Genomic DNA, 21,886 nt, shown 5'->3' on the forward strand with positions numbered 1-21,886 from the left:
AGAGGAAATCTGTAACTATAATCTTGTAATTTCTAGCTTCTACTATATATTTTTTATGGTGAAGACCATATTGTATCATCTAATTTTTACCCTGCCACTTTGTTACCTTTGACTCTTTCATTTTTGGCTTGCAGAAAAACAATTTTTGAAATTATCTGAGTATATATGATTTAGAAATAAATTACACTAATAAATATTTTTATAGTGACTTGAAATTACAAACCAAGTCTTTCTTTTCTTCTTCATACACAAACTAGAGAATAAACTTGTAGAAGAAACTTTACTATTAGCACAGAAGCCTGATTACAAAGGGCAATTACTAATTTTGAAGTACACTAGAAAGACATGACCTGATTACAGCACGGTGATTAAGATACAGATTTAGATTAAGATTAGGATGTACTGATATGGCCGACAGAATAAAATTAAAGTCACCTTTCTAGCAGCTAGTGATTTATACTTTGCAAAAGTTGGAGTCGAGCAAAGGTAATTGACATTTTACTTTCATTCTGAAACATTTAGATTCATACCACCTCACCTCACCCATTTCCATGGGAGCCAGGCAACTGCACACCTTTGAAGTAACAGCCTCGGTCCTGATTCTGAAAGCACTTGTATATGTTTCACATGCGTGGTTCACTTAACACAATCCTGAGTTACTATTATGAGTTATTTACCATGCAAAAATCAAGCACATGGCAAATAGCTGCAGGATTCAAAAGCTATGAAGCTTAATGTCAAATACTTGTTCTACTTTGATTTTTTTCAGTCTCTGAAGGAATGTTTTACAGAACTGTTAATCGCCCTGAATGGTCATTCTCAGACAGTGAGAAGTATAGTTGGAGCCAGATTCTTCCTTCTAGGGAGAGCAGTTCCTTTGCCATAATTAGAGGCACTGAAGCACCCTCCACAAAACACAGTCATTTCTTTAATAAGTGACACTGAACACTATCCCAGCCTACAGCAGCTTTCTCAGTTTGAAACACAAAAGCAGTCAAGTCTCAAAAACTTCAAAGAAAGTTTTTCATTTTATTTTCTCCTTGATCCACTCATAGAGCAGTTCATTTTCTTGAATTTTGTAAAATGACTTTTTCACTCATCAGACCTGTGTAACAAATCACTGTCTCAATCACCAAATGTTCTTGTTTGACTCATCCGCTTTTCCCTTGGCCTTTGGGTAGGAAGCTTCACTTCTGAAACATTTTCTAAATTCACTTTTGTGAACTCTTCTCCCTCAGTTGCACTTTGTTCCATTTTAAAAAATAATTGCATTTCCTGCAACATAATGTGCTAGTTTCAGGTTTTTAAAATTTCATTAGCACCCACGTTTTCTTTCTTAGATAGAGCAATGTCTTTTCTTGAAAAAGCACCATTTTAACACTTCCAGCTATAACATGGCACTTTTTAAGGAGCAAATTTTATAACATAACATTTTTCCAGAATTCTCAGTTTCATTCTGCTAATTTAGAACAGCTTTTTCACTAATAAGACATTTGTACTCTCATGTACATTGTTTTGCTTTTTACAGTCAAAAATTTTCTCTTTCTCATTACTGAACTTTGCTGCTGCACTCTATTCTAAGACAGTATCTCCTCTGAGGAAAACTCTTTAACAAGACAGGACTGTCAATAATCCTAATCCTAATCCTTTTCAATGTTAAAAAGGCTGTAAAGCTACAAAGTTCCATTCCTCCAGGCTTTTTCTGCCTCAAAGCTAACAGGCCAACTTCACATAGGTATTCCCTGTGGGGAATGTAGTTCATCCTTTTAAAGAGGTAGGAACAAACCATGTAATATTAATTACATTTTCAACTGAGTATTTACATTTCCAGGCATGCCATCTAGTAATGTACAAACCAGAAAGTTGCAGAAGCTCAGAGCATAGTAAACTTAAACACAAGTATGCTCCAGAAGAGCGTGCAATGGGTTATGTTTTGATCTTTGCTTACTGAAATCAACGGGAACAGAAACACTGTCATTTTAGGTTAATGGTGAAATGCAGCTGAGTTGAATCTGATCACCATTACTTAAGTTTTATGTAGCCAACTTTACCATCTTCTTCTGTGTAACAGCAGAAGATTTTAGCCTACTTCCTTAACTGCTAAGCTCAGACATCAGTCTTCAAAAGACAAATAAATCTGAGCAGGTATAGTATTTTAAAAGGATGGTGATCGCTCCAAAGAAAAAGGAAGGGGTAAAAAACCCATCTTCTGAACAACACAAAACCAGTATAAAGCATGTGGTCCCAGAGCAATAAAATAAGTCAGAGCTGTTTGATCAAAACTCCCCAGACTCTGAGAGAGTCAGAACCAATGTTTCACAAACATGCACAAGTTTGACAAGACCCAGTGTCAGCTGCCTTTGGCCTAGCCAGGTATCTTCTTTCTCCCGCTCCTACTGCGCTGCTTCTCCGCCTGCTCGTTCCCACCTCCCACCTTTCCCACGGGGGCTGCCCCAGCCAGTCACCCACGTTTCCCTCTGCCCGAGGCTCACTCTCGCTCCCCTACTGTCTACAGCCCACACGTCCCACTCTGTCACCCCTTCCTCCTCAGCCGTGCCCCGTCTACCACGGTCGCTTCCCTCTGTGGCCTGGGGTTTCTTTCCCGACCCCAGGAAGGCAGAGGCCAGAGGGCAGAGCCGAGGTCTGGCAGGGCACAGAGCCCTGAGGGAAGGGCTGTGGCCAGGCCCGGCCTCATCTTCCCCCAGGGCATCGCAGCTTTAACCAACCAGCCCCCCACAAAGACAGCAAGACCCGGAGAGACTCCACGAGAAGACAGAAATGAACCTGGATGCTTTATTCCAGCAAATACAGGCCACAGAGAAGCAGGCAAGGGAGAAGAGGCGCCTCATCCAACAAGGTCTGCCCCATGGCCACCATCTTGTGGGTGTGGGAGCAGCACTGACCGCACTTAATGGCCTCTCCATTTCCCGGGGGAAGAGCAGGGTGGCCCCACAGTGCTGCCATGAGGGGACCCTTGTCAGCAAAAGCTCAGCAGGCAGCCGGGCTGGCCGCTTCTTGCCAATGGCATGTTCTGATAAGAATGTAACCTTTATAAACTGAGCACACATTCTTACAGGTTTTTGTTGTGTTGCAGCTAAATTTGACATAAATAGAAGTTATGAAAAAATTAACCAAATAAAAGAAGAGCTGAGCACTGCAAAAATTAAATTAGAATCTAAGGTAAGCAGGCATGTTTATAGTATACATAATAATGAAATACATTATATTTACAAATATATGACCTATTCTTTTAGGAATAGATTAATAAACACTTCCAAGGACTGTGCTTCACCTACCAAATAACACAGCATTGAGAAAACTTACACCGTGCATTTCTGTAGTGACAAAAGGTCTGTCAGCGTCCTTCCCCGCTCACAAACCTCACCCTTCAGGCTGGCCCCAGCTACGTTCAGGGACTCACTCACCTCAGGGGTAGGAACATTTCCAATTATCTCTTCCAAAATCTGGAAGCACTGGAGACAGCACACGTGCCTGAGCCGGGGCTCACAGCTAGGGCTTTACAAGGCCTAAGAGTTTTTCTAGGGACAGAGGAAAGTCTCTGAATCTATTTAGTGTTCTTAAGATTTTATTATGCTTTCCATTTAAGCAAACTGGAGACATATTTTCAGATTAAGCTTCCAGTTTTGCAGCACTTTTCACCATTAATACCTGTGGTTACAAATGATTTAAAAACCCATTTGCTTGTGCCTGAAAATGAAGTCTAAATATCATCCCCTGTGCTCTTAAGTGTCTGCTCTGGCAGAACGTGTATGCACAACAGGAAAGCATATGGAGCCTCCTTTGAAGTCAGAGCTATTGTATCCTATCACTTAGATAAACATCTCGAAGAACCTTTGGGGGATTGCCTCACCTAGTTGTGAAAATAAATGTTTGGGGGATGATTTTCATCCTTCCACAAACAGGCTCTTCTGCCTTTTGTAAAAGGCTGTGTAATGTATGTAATAAATATTAACGTTACTGCAAGGGGATCAGAATAAAAGAGAACTCATTTACAAATATTTACCAGTTGCAAATTGAGACTATAATCATGCAAGCAGTTATTCACGTGCTTGCATTTATGCATGCCACAATCTCAGAGCCCAAAAGTGCTTATTTAACCAACACAGATTATATCTGGGGGTTGCTTGTTAGGTAAAGTCCTTTGTAGTCTTGCTCATAAATTTATTTATGAACATCACAATTTTATGTTTATACTACCAATTTGTTATTGATGCATTGTGATTTATAATCAAGGTTTATGTGGTAGGTACAGAAGGTCCCAAGAGTAGAGCCATTATTGTAAATGACTAATGGGAAGAGCTGAAGAACTATTTCTAATTAAATCTTATGTGCTTTACCCACCAGAATTAACAATATTCTCACTGATGTCCACAAAAATATATTTTACTTGCTTGCTTAGTCTGACATTGATTCATATATAGATAGGAAATGATACAGAAAACAAGAAGAATGGGAAAATGCATTTCAATCAGACTATATTTAGGTTTAATGATTATACAGCTATTGAAATTATTTAAAGTAATTTATTTTTCAGTACAGGAATTAAGTTTACATATGTCTACAATAGTTAATATAGTTCAAATAATATTAAATAATGCTGTTCCGCTAATGCTGTTCAATTTGTCCCACACCAAATAACTGCACTTCTTTATAAGCATACATCTCCAAGCATGTGCATGCACAGCAGCATTTGCCTGACCAAGCAGATGAGACCGAGTTCAAAAGTGTTTTGACATCTATTTCACAGAGACTGCCTTTGGTCAATCAAAGTTTCCTAGGAAATGCTATTTTTTCCTCTGTTCTGTAAAATCAGGTAGCATGTAATTAGAACCTGAATTATAGCATTTTGCTTTTCATGGCTCAATGATTTCTTCAAAAAAATTTGTTGCAAATGCATAGATTAAGTTGGCATCTTACAGGTGGAGAAACTACACTGCAGCTAGTTATGTTCAGTAATATAAATACCATAGTATAAGACCATCTACTCTCTTTGAATTAATATGTAAAATAAATATTCCTGAAGCAAGAACTTCCTTGACAATTAGCATCCTGGACATATCAGGGATAAGGAAAAAATCTGGTCCTTTCTTTTCCAACTCTCACATTCTAGTCTTAGGTTATTTGATTCCACTATCCTCTTCCTTTTTTGATCAGATGCACTTCATCTGCACCCTCTCCAAAATAATCTATATTACTTCATTTTACAATCTTTTCATTTTTACCTCTGTAATATCACTATTATTTGGCCTTTTATGCTTCTGCACACACAAACAGTCATGTATCAGCCTGACTATTCAATTTACTTCCTGATACTTACCCTGTGCCGGTACAGTCTGTGGGCAATTCTGCTAACTTTACTTTCTCTACTCATTGTTCTTACAGTCTGAGTCATTCTCTTGACCGCCTTTTCTCCACTTCATCAGCTGAACGCTTTCATCCTCTTCAACACTTAGCTGTTCCCTGTGTATCTGCTGTTATAGTTTATCCCACCATATATCTTAGGTTAGATAATGATACAGTAGATGCGCTGGAAAACTGAGAAGAACTCTTCAGGAAATTTTGAAAATGCAATGGTTGAACAGCATACCCTTCTATCAGATAAACTCTGATATTATTGTCTGATTTGGTATGTGATGAGCTTTACACAATTAGATGGAGGACACTGTCTTATGTTGGGTTAAAAAATCCCATGTGACCAATATTTTTCCTGTTTTAACCTGAAAAATGTCTCCTAAACTGAGCAGACTTTAAAATGCCATTTTAGATAGATGGACCAGCACTAAATGTGTCTTTTAAAGAAAGGATGTTTTTCAAAAGCTTAGTGGTATATTGGAAGATTATTGCTGGAAAAAAAGGCGCTGTTATGTGTTTGCTAGTCTAGCAGCTATGCCAGCTGTGTTTTAACTGGACCAAGATCCTTATGTACAATATCAAAGTATATGAAACAATAAAACAATAACCTTACTTTATAACCTTTTTTTTTTTTCTTGGAAGGTTCAGCATCTGTCTGAAAAACAGTTCTACTTAGAAATTCTGAAGAAACATGAAGACAGCTTAGAAAAACAGAAAGCTGAACTTCTTAATCAAAAAAGCAGTCTTCTTAAAGTCTTTGTATGTTTCCAACTACAGTATTCAGAGAGCTTTTTTCTACTGTATGAGAGTAGTCAGCTTTAAAAACTGAAAACATGGAAGAAGCATTGTTTTAGATCTGGAAAATATTTTTTTTTTTTTACTCTAGCATACTTAACAATGCCAATGTAGATAAATTCTGACTTTTAATTTAAACCATGATTTAAGGTAATGTATGCTGCAGTTTATCTATGAAGCTGATATAACATTCTTGACTTCATTTTCTAATGTTTGCTGTTGCATGACTGAACTCCAATGAAATATTATTTCTTTTGTGAAAGAAAACTAGGGAAGTCTCACCTTAAATTGGACTGCCTCATTTACAATAAAACATATTGAGAAGGATCAAAGGAAGAACTCAGGGAGACCAACATCACATTTTAGGAATCCTGACATGCTGCACAATCTCTTTGATTAGACACAGCTAGCCACCTCTTAAAATGTAGCTACTTCTAACATATACAGACAACATGCTTTTCAGTTCTCTTGTGCTAACCTGAATATTGCCTTCCTCTTACTTCACTGTGGATCCTTGGATCTGTAGATATTAAGAACGCCATAGATGAGTAGTCTTCTCTGCATATGTATTTGTACTTTAAATCAGCAGAGCTAAATTTTAAACATTCGGTGTGGATCACCGGTATTAACCTTAAATATTTAGGCAAATATCCTTTTAATTACTTCATATTTCCTCAGTATCCAAAGTATTCTGAATCCTAAGTACACAAAGAAAAAAAGAAAAATAAATATTTTAAGTATCGTAGAAAAATTATTTAGCTATGAAGGCTAAATATCCTTTGAAGGGGTGTGAAGTTTCTTTTAATTGTAACCTGCCAAGATTGATATATAGGTTATAATGTCTTTATTCCTGTATATAGGGGTCATTCAATTTTATTTAATTTAGCAATCAGCTAAGATTTTTTTAAAGCAATTTATTAATGCCTTTCTCTTTAGAATATTTTTTCCAGAAAATGAAACAGTGATTTCCTGTCAACTATAGCTTTCTTGGTAGTTATTGAGGGAGTTAAAGTAAGGCTGCATTCTGCAGAGGAATAAACACTACCTCTATTTCATTTAATAACAATCTAAAAAAAAAAGAGTGGCCATAGTATACTAATGACTTTAAAAAGAACTTTCTACTAATTTCAATGAAGGGTTGAACTGAAAGACGTTTTTTATGTTCTCATAAGCCAGGAAAAGTAAATATACTACAAGTTTAAGGATAAAAAACAACAGTGTATTTCGACCTGCCTAGCTTAAGAAAGTCTTTCTGAAGACCTGAACATGCAATTTTCCCTTTCTTTTTTTTCAGACAGATGCAAAGAGAAAAATGACTGAAGAGGAAGATAATTTTACTAGAGAAGTAACAGAGTTTAACAATGAGTATGGACTAACAAGTAATAGAGATCTTCTGATTAAAAAAAAAGTCAAGACTGAAATAAATGATTTAGAGAATGAGGCAGCTCAGTTGAAAAATGGTAAGTCTTCTATTAAACTGTTTTATCTTTGGTTACCAGAGAATAAATACAACAAATACAGTAAAATATAGCGGTGCAAAACAATAATTTTAATTCCATTCCCTTGCTGTCTGGAACTTCCTCTTAGCAGTAAACCAAAAAAGTGTGTTCTGGCATACCACCAATTAAAGCCTCTTCTGTTCCCTGTCCTCTTCAGTCCTTTCTGACCATTAGCACTATGAGGAGAAGCAGCAGACCTGCAGAAGTAGCTCCCAATGCCTTATTGTCAACCAGCACAGAGGTGCACTGTCATACATGGCGTACCATATTAGGTTTGCACTGATTATAATCACCTGTGGGTGAGCTGTGTAAATTTCCTTAGCTTCAAAAGAACTATATGCACAAATATCTTGTAGGACTGGTCTTTTACTGTGACAGGATAACTCTATCTTTGAGTTAAGATATGGAATATAAAATTTCTCAGAATAGAGTTGGACTGAAAAGCAATCCTTCAGCAAGGAAATAGGAGTCATCATGGATCACAGGCTGAACATAAGTCAATGACCAACACCATATTGAGACATAAACATAATACTGACCTGCAAAATAATCCTTCACTCTATTTACAGCAGTTAAGCTCTCAGTTGGAGTACTGTGCATCTAGTTTTGGATGTTACCCTTCAAGAAAATATGTGGACCAGCTGGAGACAATCCACATGGGACCAGTGAGAATGATCAGAGATCTGAAGAACATGAGAAGGAAAAAAATTAAAGAATTGGGACTATTTAACCTATGAAGGAAAAGACTGATGGAAGATGGATATCAGTCTTCAAATCACTAAAGGATTCTGTAAAAAGGAAATGAATATATTCTCCATTGTATATAGTGAACTGAATAAAAAGTAACAGGTGTAAACCACAATAAGGGGAGAGTATGGCTGGCTGTTTAGAAATCTTTCTAAGAACAGTGAACAATTGAAACACTCTGCCTTAGGAGATTCCATTACCAAAGGAATTAGGAGCCTCCATTACCAAACGTCTTTAAAAACAGGTTAGACAAGCATCTGTCAAAAATTACAGAGGTACAGCTGATCCTGCCTTCAGGAGGAGGAATGCAGATGACGACCCCTTACACTCTTTTGCAGTATCATGATTCTATGATTCATCAGGCTCCAGCACTTTGAATTCCCAGTATCTGATGAAAAGTTACTGAAATATGGAGTTTGTGCTTGGGTGCTGCCTTTGTGTATTTCCTGTGGCTCTGATTCTGAATCTACAACTGGAAAAAAGTCTGTATTTGGTGGCACATGTTACTTTTAATGATTAATTTTTACATATTCAGGCGGATCCGATCAGTCAAAGGATCAGTAGCGCATGAAAGGTGGCTAATATTTTTCTGTAGGTTCAGTTGCTGTCTTGATTCCATCCTTTTAAATTGCACCTTTTTTGAGGTCTGTGTCTCTGTCTGCTACAGTCCTGAGCACATTGACAACATTGAAGAGAAATGTTTAAGTAACTCATAGAAAGGAAATTGCGTGAGGACCTCCAGTTGTCAGGGTAACAATCACAATTAATTCCAGATGCTGTCAGTGGTCAGTCTTAAATGTCCATAACACTAAATAAAACAAGGTTTTTTTCAGTCCTGCTGAGAGGTGTCTGTTAACCACCAATTCAATAAGTCATCTTCCTTTATAGCTGAAGGAACTCTAAAGCAAAACATTCTTTTTATGCTCAGTCAACAAATTATGTCAAACATCTTAATAACATTAAAAAAAATTTCTTTCATAGTTATAAATACATTATGACATATAATTTCCTGTGAACCGTGTTTTATATGACTGGTTTTAGTTGATTTTAGTTTTATATTTAAGGTTCTTTTGACTAGCTGAAGATTGGTAGTAGTAGTTAAGAATATTTAAGATTATATCATGAAGACCAAAACTGCAATACATTTTAATTTAAAATACATATTTTTTTTAGAAATGGAGTCAATGGAACATAAAAATGTTCAGTTAAATGCACTCCAGCTGCAGAAGAATGAACTAAAGCAGGATTTATTTACTCTCCAAAGCAAACTCAAAGGTGTGCCTGATAATCACTTGTTATGATAATTATTTGTGGCTTGACAAATGCTTCTGAAAAGTATTTTCTGTCAAGTTATTTTTCTCAAGAAAAAGAAATCATAGAGACAAGATCTTAATATATTTTTATATTATATAATACATAATTTTTAAACATAGTTATAACAAATATTGTTAATTTCAGTAAGACTTATTTTAACTGTCAGTGATACTGAGGTCTACAGGTTTGTTGAATCGTAAGTTATATATATGAAAAAGAAATTTTTACTTTTGATGGTAAGTCATAAATGGAGAATTTAGTGGTTCAATGCAAACTTAAAATCAACATCAAAATTGTTTAAAAACTATTGACCTATAATTAAAGAATGTCACTAAAATTGAAATGTTTAACAAGCAACATGGCTTGGACTGATAAAGACTGATTTGGCCTAGTTGCTAACCTCTGAGTTATAAATTCAGCTATCATCTCTTTACTGACATTTGTGTGTTTGTGTATGAAAGTCTGTGCATGAAAAAAGCTGGGAGGAAGGTGTCGAATACACAGGAAAACACAGAAAAGAGAAAAAACTAAATAGATAAGGAGGCAACCAAGAAAGGTTTTGTGTCAAAGGTGATTACAAGCAATAGGGATTATTTTGAAATTTGGATTAAAAAAATATGATCTGGAAGTGGTTCAATAACTTTTTTACAAATGTGTAAATAACTTGTCACAGTAAGAGAGCTAAGAAAGACAGGCTGTAAATACGGTCATAGATTGTTTGGGAAAAGGAACAAAATTTTCTAGATGATTGCAATATGCATACCAATTACAATAATAAAATAATTCATGTTCTTTATTTGGATGCCTCTACCCTACAGACAGTTTCACGAAGAAATATTAGAAAAGATAAATTTAGAAAATGTAGGAAGTCTTTGAATATGGATGATTAATATATATTTATGAGGTAATAGTTATTTTATGTTTAGACCTTGAGGAATTAATCAGGGAAGCTGAAAGAATGACGAAAGATTTAGAAGCAGAAAAAGTCCAAGTCACTGAAAAATGTCAGACTGATCCTGAATGTTTAAGGTAAGAATCTCTTGTTAAATTCCTAAATTTAATTTTCTCTCTGTAACTGCAAACCAGTCCTGGTGGGAATGACCATTTTACCTTTCCTGTACAATATTCCTTTGAAATCAGAAGTATCATTCATTTTTATTACAGAATATGAATTGCTGTTGTTTATTACAGCCTTTCACCCTTACACACATATTCCAATGAACTAAAAACAAAGCATTTGGAAGTCAGTCAGTCAAATTTGGAGGAAGAGCAAAAGACTGCTCCTTGAGTGGAAAGGCAGATCTTAAGTTTTTGTAAAAATGGTGGTGGCCCACAGAGTATTGATGAACTACCCAATGCTATAGGTACTTCTGCTGCCTGGCTGTACAACCTTCCCCAGAGCCCGACTGCAATGGAATGGATTGGCCACTATAACCTCCTTGGGGCAGGTGGGCCTTGTAGTGAAGCTACTAATGTGGGTTTGTTTTCTCCATCATCTCTATCAGTTGTAGTTTGCCTTCTAATGAAGCTAGTTTAGAACAAAATTTTGAAGATTTGATCAAGATAGAAGACTTGGACAGTCTCCCTTAATACTCAATATTACTTCCCAGGAACTGAGTGGTAATGACTCATTTCTTGTCAGTTTGCTCAAGTGTGACATTTACATTTTCACTGTACAGAAAATAATGTAATGTCTTCAACAAAAAAATCTTCCAACATATATCACAGAATTAACCATCTTTTTCCTACTTTATGGTGTTCCAGATGAAACTGCCTATGGATATTTAAAAATATTTAATAGACAATGAAAAGGAACTCCTAGGAAAGCTGGTCCAAAATATTCTGTAGCAGAAATTGTTAAGGAAAACACAACTTTTGTTACCATCATGGGTTTTTTTCCCTAAAATTTCTGAGTTTCTTGACAATAATAAATATAGTATTTTTTTTCTAAAACTTTCAGTGGAAAAATAAAATTTTGCAGAGAACCCTGAGCATTTTTCTGACAGACATTTTGGTAATAGCCCATTTTTTGCTGAATATCGGGTTTTGAGAGAAAATGATATATCAGCCCTATTACTAACTCTCTTCAACCTCTTGCATGGTGTTGAGACATGGCCAAAACTCCCTCAGCATAAAAATTAATTAGCTCACAATTCTGCATACGGGAGCAAAAACTTTGTGTTTAACATATACATAGAAGACACAGTGTAAATAATAACAACAGCAGCAATTCTGTAAGACAGCATGGTATAATTCACTCTTTTACATTATTCATTCCATCGTGATATATTAGGTTTTGTGATACATGAGGTTGTCACCTTCCTTCTAAATAACATACTTGCCTTGCAGTAGTTTACTGCCATGATGCCACTTAATATCCAAATTGGTGTAATTAGTTTCCAGGTACAGAAGTAGCAAACATTGTATTACTTTAAATCCCCAGCCTTGCCACTGATTGCTATGAGATCCTAGGCAAATCATTCAAATCTATGTACATCTGTCTGTCTATGCAGTGAAATTAACTCACAGCTCTGTGGAACGATACTTTGGTTTTATCTGGGTGGAAAACACAACAGTGGATAAAACATATTATGTTCTATTAACTACAAAACCAGCAAGTGTCATTTACAACCAAGGCAAGAAGGATGATGAGATTTTTTTATTTCATAAAATGCTTCATTTTATGGTCAAGATAAGCTTACATTATTTGATAATTGCGTGTAGCGCAAAATATAAAATGCTCCTACTGCTATTCCTACTATCACAGAAAGCAAGTGCTCCTTGAGGTGTAATAATACACTGAAGAATTTTTCTTTACATTGACATTTTTTTCATTTCAGATACTGGACAAAATTTAGGACAGATTTGCCTAAATCATACTTTTATCTTGCACTTGGTTTTGATCAGAAAAGCTCAATGCTTTACAGAGAGAGCCCTGAATAAGTTAACTCAGATGCCAGAAGCAATGTAGCTGTGTTACTGTACTTCTGTGTCACCACTAACAGATTCTGTTTTTCAGTAGAGCCAAGAAGGCAGTCCTCATTTTTCTACATCTGTATGTCATAGCACTGTGCTGTTTAGAATTATCCCAAACCTTATCAGACTCATACAACTCTGTAAATTTTTTTTTTAAACAAAACCTACTCGTCATTACTTGGGTTGGACTCCTGAATTAAGAGAATGAAAGGGAATTTAAAGTATTATAAGCCATAAATAGTACTCTATATAAATAGTCCCCCTGGAGGTACCTGATTGCCCTCCAGTACCTACAAGGAGATCATCAAGAAGATGGATCCAGGATCTCCACAATGCTGCACAGTGAGAGAACAAAAGGCAAAAAGCAAAAGTTGAAACAAGAGTGGTTTAGAATTAATTTAAGGAAAAACTTTTTTATCATGAGGCTAGTATAGCAAAGGAAAAGGTTGCCCAGAAAGGTTGCATAGTTTTCATCCTTGAAGGTTTTCGGACTTGACTGGATAAAGCCCTGAATAACCTGGTCTGACCTTGTAGCTGACCCTGCTTTGAGAAGGACATTGGGTTAGATGACCTCCTGACATCTCTTCCAGTCTGAATTACCCAATGAACCGATTATCTCTGTGGATTGCACAGCCCATAGATCAACACATATGCACTGCCTTGTGGCTACGCTGCTCAGAGGCAGCATTATCTGCAACAAATCAGTCATTTCCACACTGCCTAGCATTTGGTGAGATCATATCTGCTCTGGTCCCTTTGTAGTGTTTCTGTGACAATAAGATATAATGTCACAGATATTTTCCATTCAAAAATGTATGAAACACTTAAAGGAGTTATGTCCAGCACAGCGGAGTGCTGGTTCAAAATGACGATACCCAGCATGCGCATTGCATGCCCTAGGGCATGACGCAGAAGTGTTTGAGGGCCCACGGCTGCAGCAGCAGAGCTGATGCAGTCCATGCAGGTCCTTGAGCAAACTATCCTGTCCATTCCTGTGGATGCCCTCTGAAGGGCATCTGAGAATAAAGAAGAATTCATATAGTGTCAGTGAGAATAAAATAACTGAAGTACCAGGCACCTGGGGTGAACTGGGAAGCCCTCCTGACAGTCTAGATACACCTTTGCCACTTTGGCTGCAAAAGGTCCTTTGCAAGTGCCAGTAAGTGCAATCTCACATATACTAGCGTATATCTTAATAGGAGTCAGTTTTGGTCATGTTAAAATCAATGTGATTGAGCCTATGGTTTTTGAGAAAAAAACCTTTTTAGCCTAACAAGATAAGCTTTTTTCCCCATACAGAATCTACTGCAAGAATAGAATTTTAGTTTTTACTGAAAATCATATTTAATACATATAAAGAGAAGAATGTTTTGACACAAGTAATGTGGATCAAAAATACATATGTTTTCTATGAAAGAAGCACAAAATTTTATTCTTTTTTTGCAGAGCAGGAAACCACACCACTTTTTAAATGGTAAAAATACCGATGTTTTTAAAGCTTCCTTAGAACAAATGTGAGAGACAGTCAGTCAGCAGCAATATGATATATGTAGCTCCCAGACCACCCTGTATGTCTGTTATTGTATCACATACCTAGCCTCAGCTTAAAAATCAATATCAAAAGTAGCTGGCAAGGCAAGAATCTTCATTACAATTAAGTATATATCTTAAACTAAATTGCATTTCAGCTGAAGAGTGTAGCCAGCTAATTCAAATTACAGCAATTCATCTTTGATCTGAGCAAAATGCCCTATACTGTGTCTGCAGTTTCATAAAATTTCTCCCAAATCCATCAAAGAATTACAAAAGGTCACGAGAAGCACACACCAGTAATTCCAACAGCTGTTGGTGCTGCACTTATATAGGCTTGTTCTGATGCACATCAGACACAGGAAAAGGCTAACCAAAACTTGAATGTTAAACACAGATATAGTTAAGGATCAGGCACTGTACCCTCATCTGCAAAGTAGGCACCCTGGAAATCTTAAGTCTCATGTTACAGGTGCATAATAGAGAGAAATATTTAAGAAAAGAAGGCTTTTTTTTCAGAAAAGATCTGCAATTAAGATCAGAATCCTTATTTTAATCATCTGTTCTGCCAGTGCCAACCCCAAACACAAAACAGCAGGAAAGAACTTTGGCATGAGCTCTTGAGTCACATTTCCCTGGCAGGTAGCAAGTAGCATCACTTAAGTGGAACAATACAGGAGTCAAGCAGAGACTAACTGATACCAGCAAATTCCTAGCTATGTCATTTCACTATTATATTCATTGTAATTACTTACTATATTAATTATTTATCTTCTTTCACATTTTAATTTTAAATGTATGTGTTGCCTTATGTAAAGCAACCTAGAAATAATTTTAATTAAACTTTATTTAGACTATGAACAGACAGTTTCTACCTAAAATGGAAATTTTTCACACTATTCTAAAGATAGACTAAGGATAAATTAGTTTTTTGAAACCTGAATTTCTGTTCTGTTTCAGAAAAGCAGTAGCAGAAGGGAAATGCATGACATCAGCTTACTTTGTAAATAGTTCGAGGCTCTGTAGGCTAGCCTAATTCCTAAAAATATAGTATTGCTTCTTATACTTCAGAATATGGAAAAAGAAACTCCATTACCAAAATTAGGAAGGAAAAAGCGATGTTTTCTTCCATACAAGTCATACAGGAAATATGTTCATTAGAGCTGAACAAATGTTTCATGCTAACAATGGACTGCCTAAGGCCATGCATGGTTCTGGTGGTTTAAAAAAAAATATTTACCATTTAATTTTATGTTAAATTTTATAATTGGGAAATATAAGTCTCCAGAGTAATACATGTGGTTCAGAATGGGTTTTTTAATGACAATCTCCTCATCGATTTTTTAAGCTTTTCCTTTTAATAGCAGTGCCCAGTGGAACTATTATAGTTTGAATTACGTTAAAATAGGTTTCCATTATAAATTCAGTATGGGTTTACAAAAAGTAGATCAAATCTGACTAATGATATCTTTCTTTCATAAGACAACCGATTGGTTAGTCAAAGAAAATGCAAATGCCATCCGTCTAGATGTTAGCAAAGTATTTTCCCTGTACAATAGAAAAATCATGATATTTGAACTAGAAGGATCATTGACACAGATTTATTTTCCCTGTCTTTCAGTAGGAATCTTATTGACCCCTAGAAACACATTTCAGTTTTGATGTCTCTGATGCTTGTAAATTTTTTTCTTTCTTGTGTAACTTGTTTTTTCAGTTCATATGGAAAATAGTCCGTATGCCTTCGGTTTGCTGGCTGCACAAAAGCAAATCTCATCCTAAATGTGTGGTTTAAGTCAGTATATGCCTTAACCTTTCCAGGCTTATTCATCTATAATAATATATTCCTTAAAGACTTCTTGTGATGGTTTATGTATCTGGGGAATATAAATTAAAAAATAATTAAAAAAAATCCAAAAAACCCACCCCTAAAAAAACCCTCACACTTTTGAAGACCTATAACTACTTTTATAAATAGTTCCCTGGTAACGTTCACAAAATGCAAACTTTAATCAATGATAATTATGTATTTTATAATCAGCATTTGATCCAGAACAGTAGAAGCTGAAATTTTCTTATTTTACCTAAGCTATTTCTATTTATTTAAATTTACATTTATTTCCCATTGTTATGTAGCCTAGTACCCTGTTTGCTTTCATGTTTCATATTCTTGCAAGCATTTATTATCACTACTAGATCACTTTCTTAATTTTTATTCTATTTCTGCTCCATCAAGCACATACTTTTATAATTTATTTGTTCAACTCAAGTGCTTGAGTTTGTTTTGAGATACTGAATTCTATTTAGGACTCATTTTCTCCCTTCCTCAATCAATTGATAATAGTCTGAAATTTATTTTCTTCTTCAGCTATATCAATAGCATTTTTTGTTTAGTAGTGTCAGCAAAGTGTAGATACCCAGCAAAGTCTTGCTCTTACTATAGAAACATACAATTTAATTTAGTCCCAGTACTGAACTGAGACTGAATGACCCCAACACGTTAGCTCTACTTTGGCTTGAGACAATAAACCAAATTCTTCTATACTTTTCTTCAATCTCAGTAAAGTCTTAAAACCTTGATAAATGTTTCTCCTGTCCTTCATAATAAAATTCAGGACGATCAACACACATACTCTCAAGTTTATATATAACTTCTTAGGGAACTTCATTTTGTACCATAAATTCTATGTCCTGTCTATCAATGTCAAGCAATTGCATTTTATAATACAGTCTAATGTTTTCCCTTATATGTATGGTTAAAAAATAAAATGGTGGTCATAAACAATGCAAGAAGGAAAGTAAGAAGAAAATGTTTTACTTGTCTCAGCAAAACATAACCAAGAGACAGTCTGCTCCTTCTGCAATTCCACCAATAACCAGATAGGGTCTTCTATCCCAACTTAAAAAAAAAAAAAAAGGCTCTAAAACCACACATTCACCCTGCCTGCTACACAAACTAGCTCTTCTTTGAGACCTCTTTACATAAAATTATTCCTGGAATGCAAGTTTGGGCTACTGAAGTCTTGATCCAGTAACACGAATCTGTGGATGATTTTCAGAGAAGCCTGTTTGACAATAACATTATTTTCATCATAGTTCAATTCATAATACCAGCTGTATTGATTTCACAATTATTTTTCCTATTTGCCTTCTGCATATACAGCTGAAATTCAAGAAGAGTGTGTATCAACCGCAAATGCCAATGACATTTAATAGCTGTGCTCATTTCAAAGCTGAAAAATCAATCATCTTCAGTGATCTTCTTCCATCTCTTTGTCACTTCTGGCATTCAAGAGTAATGGAAAATGGACCACTGATAGCAGACCTCAGTCTAGGGCAAGCTGGCATCCAAAAAAATGCTGATGCTCTTATCCCACCTACTTGATTTAAGGCTAGGTTTTGCTATCGCTGTGTATATCTTGAACGTTTTTCAAAGGAACAGTCGAACCTCCTTTTGCAAATATGGCTCCAGCTGTTCATCAGAGCCCATTACTTGTGATTACCAACACACTGTTAATCCAGCACAATGACTTTTCCGAAAGATGTATTTTATTATCATCAAAGAGACAAAAATGATAAAAATAAAACAAAACCAAAGGACATGGAGGGCCAAATGCTAAAGTTATTTTTCAGATTATTATTTTTTTAAGAGATTTGCTTTTTATCATAGTCATAAGGAGGGTATAATTGTCATATTAATCCTTGGTCTGGCAAAAGGTACATCTCTTTCCATTTCCAAAGGTGACAGAAAACCTGCCCTCCATCTAGACAGCATAGTTTAATGAATAATTGGTTTGCACATTCAATCTGATAGTGGAAAGATGAATATGAATATTCTGCTTATCTTAAATGTAAAATGAAAAAGCTAAATCTGCTTCCAGGTTAAGCATTTTTTTTAATAGTTCCATTGTCTCACATTCCTTCTGGTAAAACTTCATCATTTATTCAGTAACTCAGGCGTCTCCGATGCATTAATTGTGTAGACTGTAACCTAACAGACAGCCCTTATTTTGTGAGTATAATATTCCTGGCACATACTGTAATTATCAGGCTTCTAAATAAGAAAGAAGGAAGACCTTAAAGCAGAATCAATTGATTAATGTAAAAATTAAACACCACATTTGAATGAGTGTCTTTTATCATCACTACCCCATGCTATGTAAGGAGCTGCGCTGTCACCACATTTGAAAGTTTTATAAAATATTTTAAATAAAATTTTAAAATCCATATGTAAAACATTACAGTTTCAAAGCACATCATCAATAGTAATTAATTCACAATCCCAAGACACAGATAAGCAACTCTTACTGCTTATCTCCTGGTTGTTCTATCCTTAGTGTACACCTAACACGGACTGGTATCATTCTTAGCTGACAACTAGCAAACAGACCATGCATCAGTTTTACAATGTGGAAGACAATGAGAGAGCATTTTCTCTGAGATTAACACACTATGTCTTTTCCTAAAGTAAATTAGGCAAAGTAGGGCTTTTGTTTGTCTTAAACAAATCAGGGTTCTAATATCACACTAACAGACAACACAGAGAGAAAAAAAATGAGGAGGCAAGGCAATGAAGTTAAGCTGATTTAATCAAGATCAGAAGCTGATCTTAGACCTTGAAATGAACTTCTCTCAATGAAAACGGTCTGGCAACTAGCACTGTACTACAGTACATACAGTATTCACTGTACTACAGTGAATGTTTCATTTCTTAAAGTGTAGTTCCAAATTTCCTTTTGTGTGAACACTTGTATGTATTATGAATGCAGGAGAAATATTCCCGAAAGAAGGGGCATTTACTCTTTTGTAATACAAACACACAGAGCTCACGCTGTTTCTGTATTGGTGGTAAAATATTTATATTTTCCCCAGGAACAACAGAATTAACTTATGGTCCAGTCTTATGCTACTATTCTAATGCCACAAGGTGACTAAGCTATTCCTCTCATATGGAGCTATACCTTTTACTTTTAATAAAGCCATTTTCTTGTGTAGGAAACAAACTCTATCAACAGTAAAACAGCTAAAGAGGTGCATCACCTATATAATAGGGTTTAATAATTTATTCCCTATTATAGTATATAAAAGAAAAACATGGTTGCTACCTCCTCTTTCAACTTCAGAAGAAACAAGGTCCTGCTTTGATGCATCAGTTTAACTATTTAATGAGAGGCAGAATATATACTTTTCCTCTTTTTGTCCCAGTCTGTCTATATGTCCCAGAATATTTACATTGTTTGCTGAAACTGTATTAAGGGTAAGCAACTTCAGCTTTCTCATTATGCTTTTCTTATGACAGCCATGGAAAGACTCAGTATAATCTCATCACTCTGTATTCATCAGACTACTAAAAGCTCTGGCATGGATTTCTCTTGGCCTACTGAGTATTAATTTAAACCACTACAGTCACTGATGTGCAAAGTTTAGGTGTCTCCTTTTAGCAGGACTAAATGCTTTTTTGAATGCAAAAATCACTATATTAAATTAGTCCTCATTGGAAACGTTGGAGAATTCCTGGCTGAGGCTATTAGGGAACGGTCAGTAAGCGCTGAAGAATAATAGGAGCAGTGGGGAGAGGAAAGCAGCAACAGCAAAGGAGTCTGTGGAGGCAGCAACAATTTGCACAGGAATGGCTGCAGAGGGTCAGGCTGAGGACCCATCCCATGCAATATCCTGTCTCCACCAGCGGCTACAAGTACATATCCAGGGAAAGTAGAAAGAGTAACATATGGTAATGCCTAAGTATCAACATTCAAATTCACATGTTTAAATAAGGAAAATGATGACTAATGAGGCCATAAATCTTTCATGGTTTATGAAAACAACAAGGTCCAAAAATTTGTCTAACAAAATACTTAGTCAAGATATACTTCCCCACATAAAACCCACAAATGTCATTTTCTGAAGTTCCTCACATTGCCATCACAACTGCCAGTGCTGAATGAAATCCAACAATATTGCGGGCGAGCAGCGTATTGGACTGCCAATTACAAACCCAGCAACTTAAATCCTGATCACGCAAACAGATCAATGAGGGTGTTCTCACATAAGTCAAATTGTCAATTGGGACCAAAGCTGAAAAAAATAGTTGCCCAAGCAACAGTTCTCCAATCCAAAAATTTATTTGGTTTTGGACACAGGCTTAAGAAAGAATTGGAAAATTGCAAAGATGATGATTGGGAGAGTATCTGTGAGACTCTTCGAACAGAAATTGAAATTCTGCAAATGGTATGCCATTTTCATTATGTATTTTAAGTGTTTGATAATTTTAGTTTTAAAGGTGTAATTTAAGATGATTAGCAGTGGGTTTAGATAAGCAGGTTTTTTATACACAGCCAAACATCCTTGCATTGCAGGTGCACTCCAATTCTCATTTTTTTTAGCCTATTATTTCCAAATGTCCAAGAATATAATTTCTCACAGAAAAGGGAAGCACAGAAAAGAATTTAAAGACATGTTTTTAGCACAAGAAAGACCTATTTGGGGGACTAGTACTAATCATTAGTTTCTTGAAAGCTGCAAAAGATTATGCATTTAGAACTAAATTAATATTTACCTCCAGCTGTCAGTTAAATGGAAGATGGGAATATGGAGAAATAGGACAATAATAGCATCCTTTTATGTAATATTTGATTTTGTCCACTCACAAATTTCTTACAAAAACTTATTAAAGTGTGTTTTTTCTCTAAATGTCAATCTTAACTTCAGATTTCTTGATTGTCTGTCTGTGTAACAATACGAAGAGAAAAAATATTTTGAAGTCTCATTTTTGGAAATAAAGGGGGTTTAAAGGCTCATTTCAGAGCTCCTGATTGAGCTGTATGAAGATGCAGCTGCCACTAGCATCACTAGCAGAATAACAGCCATGGGAAATGTGTAATATTTCTATGACTGGTTTCAAGTTTCTGTTGGAGGAATGTAACTTACTTGCACTTTATCTGTTAATTTTAGCATGCTTGTCAAAGTTCAGAAAGAAAAAACCCAGCTCAATATTTAAAAATTTCTCTGTAAAGCACGTACAGAACTCATTAGATTTCATTTTCTGTAATTCAATTCTTTCTCTTTTCCAGAATCTATCAAAAAAAGAGTCTTCAGACAAGTGAATAATATGTGGCATATGATATGGAGTGTCTTTGAGTGTTTTTAAACCATTTTACTGAGGCTCTATAAGGTTTGCTTCTATTTTTTGTTTGATTAAATCACAGCTCATATCTGCCTTTACTTTTAATTAAAATAATATTTTCGTCATTTAAAAGTGGTGGGGGTTTTGTGTTTTATCCTCAAGTTCAGCAGCTATCCGTCTTTAGTTTCCTCTTTGTTGCCCATGAGTGGACCACTCCACATACAGCTGAGTTCCTATATTACTAGCTCTATTCTCTATATACTGTTTTTTTAGAATGAACAGGCGTTTTTACAGCAGTGATGTGGTGTTATTTGAGAGGCAGACTGCTATTGCCATCAAGAAATACTTAACAGGAGCTGCAGCTATTTAGTTTATACCTTGACAATGCCATTCTGTAACAAGCTCTCTGAAAACAGCTCAACTCCAGCAATACTGCACAGTAGTCTGGAATAGTTTCCAAATCTACTGAGCAGTAGATGCCTCCATTGATGGTAAGCCAGTCCAATACTTAGTGCTTGTCTTCTAATTCCAC

At 35.7% G+C, this 21,886-nt stretch overlaps 1 protein-coding gene across 1 annotated transcript; it reads left to right on the forward strand.

Moving 5' to 3' along the window:
* The first annotated feature begins 2,778 nt into the window (after window positions 1-2,778).
* On the forward strand, window positions 2,779-21,334 carry CCDC172 (coiled-coil domain containing 172). The gene is made up of 8 exons (XM_009641406.1): window positions 2,779-2,857; window positions 3,095-3,180; window positions 6,016-6,132; window positions 7,463-7,628; window positions 9,588-9,689; window positions 10,655-10,757; window positions 20,372-20,459; window positions 21,302-21,334. Exons 1-8 carry the CDS (start codon window positions 2,779-2,781, stop codon window positions 21,332-21,334), a joined length of 774 nt encoding a protein of 257 aa, XP_009639701.1.
* The last annotated feature ends 552 nt before the right edge of the window (window positions 21,335-21,886 follow it).

Source organism: Egretta garzetta, unplaced genomic scaffold (assembly GCF_000687185.1).
Source record: "Egretta garzetta isolate BGI_Z169 unplaced genomic scaffold, ASM68718v1 scaffold486, whole genome shotgun sequence".
NCBI classification, from domain to species: domain Eukaryota; kingdom Metazoa; phylum Chordata; class Aves; order Pelecaniformes; family Ardeidae; genus Egretta; species Egretta garzetta.

What these genes read in the sequence shown, in the direction of transcription:
- CCDC172 (XM_009641406.1), top strand. Translation starts at nt 2,779, where the DNA reads ATGAACCTGGATGCTTTATTCCAGCAAATACAGGCCACAGAGAAGCAG. An exon ending in AAATTAAATTAGAATCTAAG is followed by an intron (nt 3,181 to 6,015) that starts GTAAGCAGGCAT and finishes TTTTCTTGGAAG; the next exon opens with GTTCAGCATCTGTCTGAAAA. An exon ending in GCAGTCTTCTTAAAGTCTTT is followed by an intron (nt 6,133 to 7,462) that starts GTATGTTTCCAA and finishes CTTTTTTTTCAG; the next exon opens with ACAGATGCAAAGAGAAAAAT.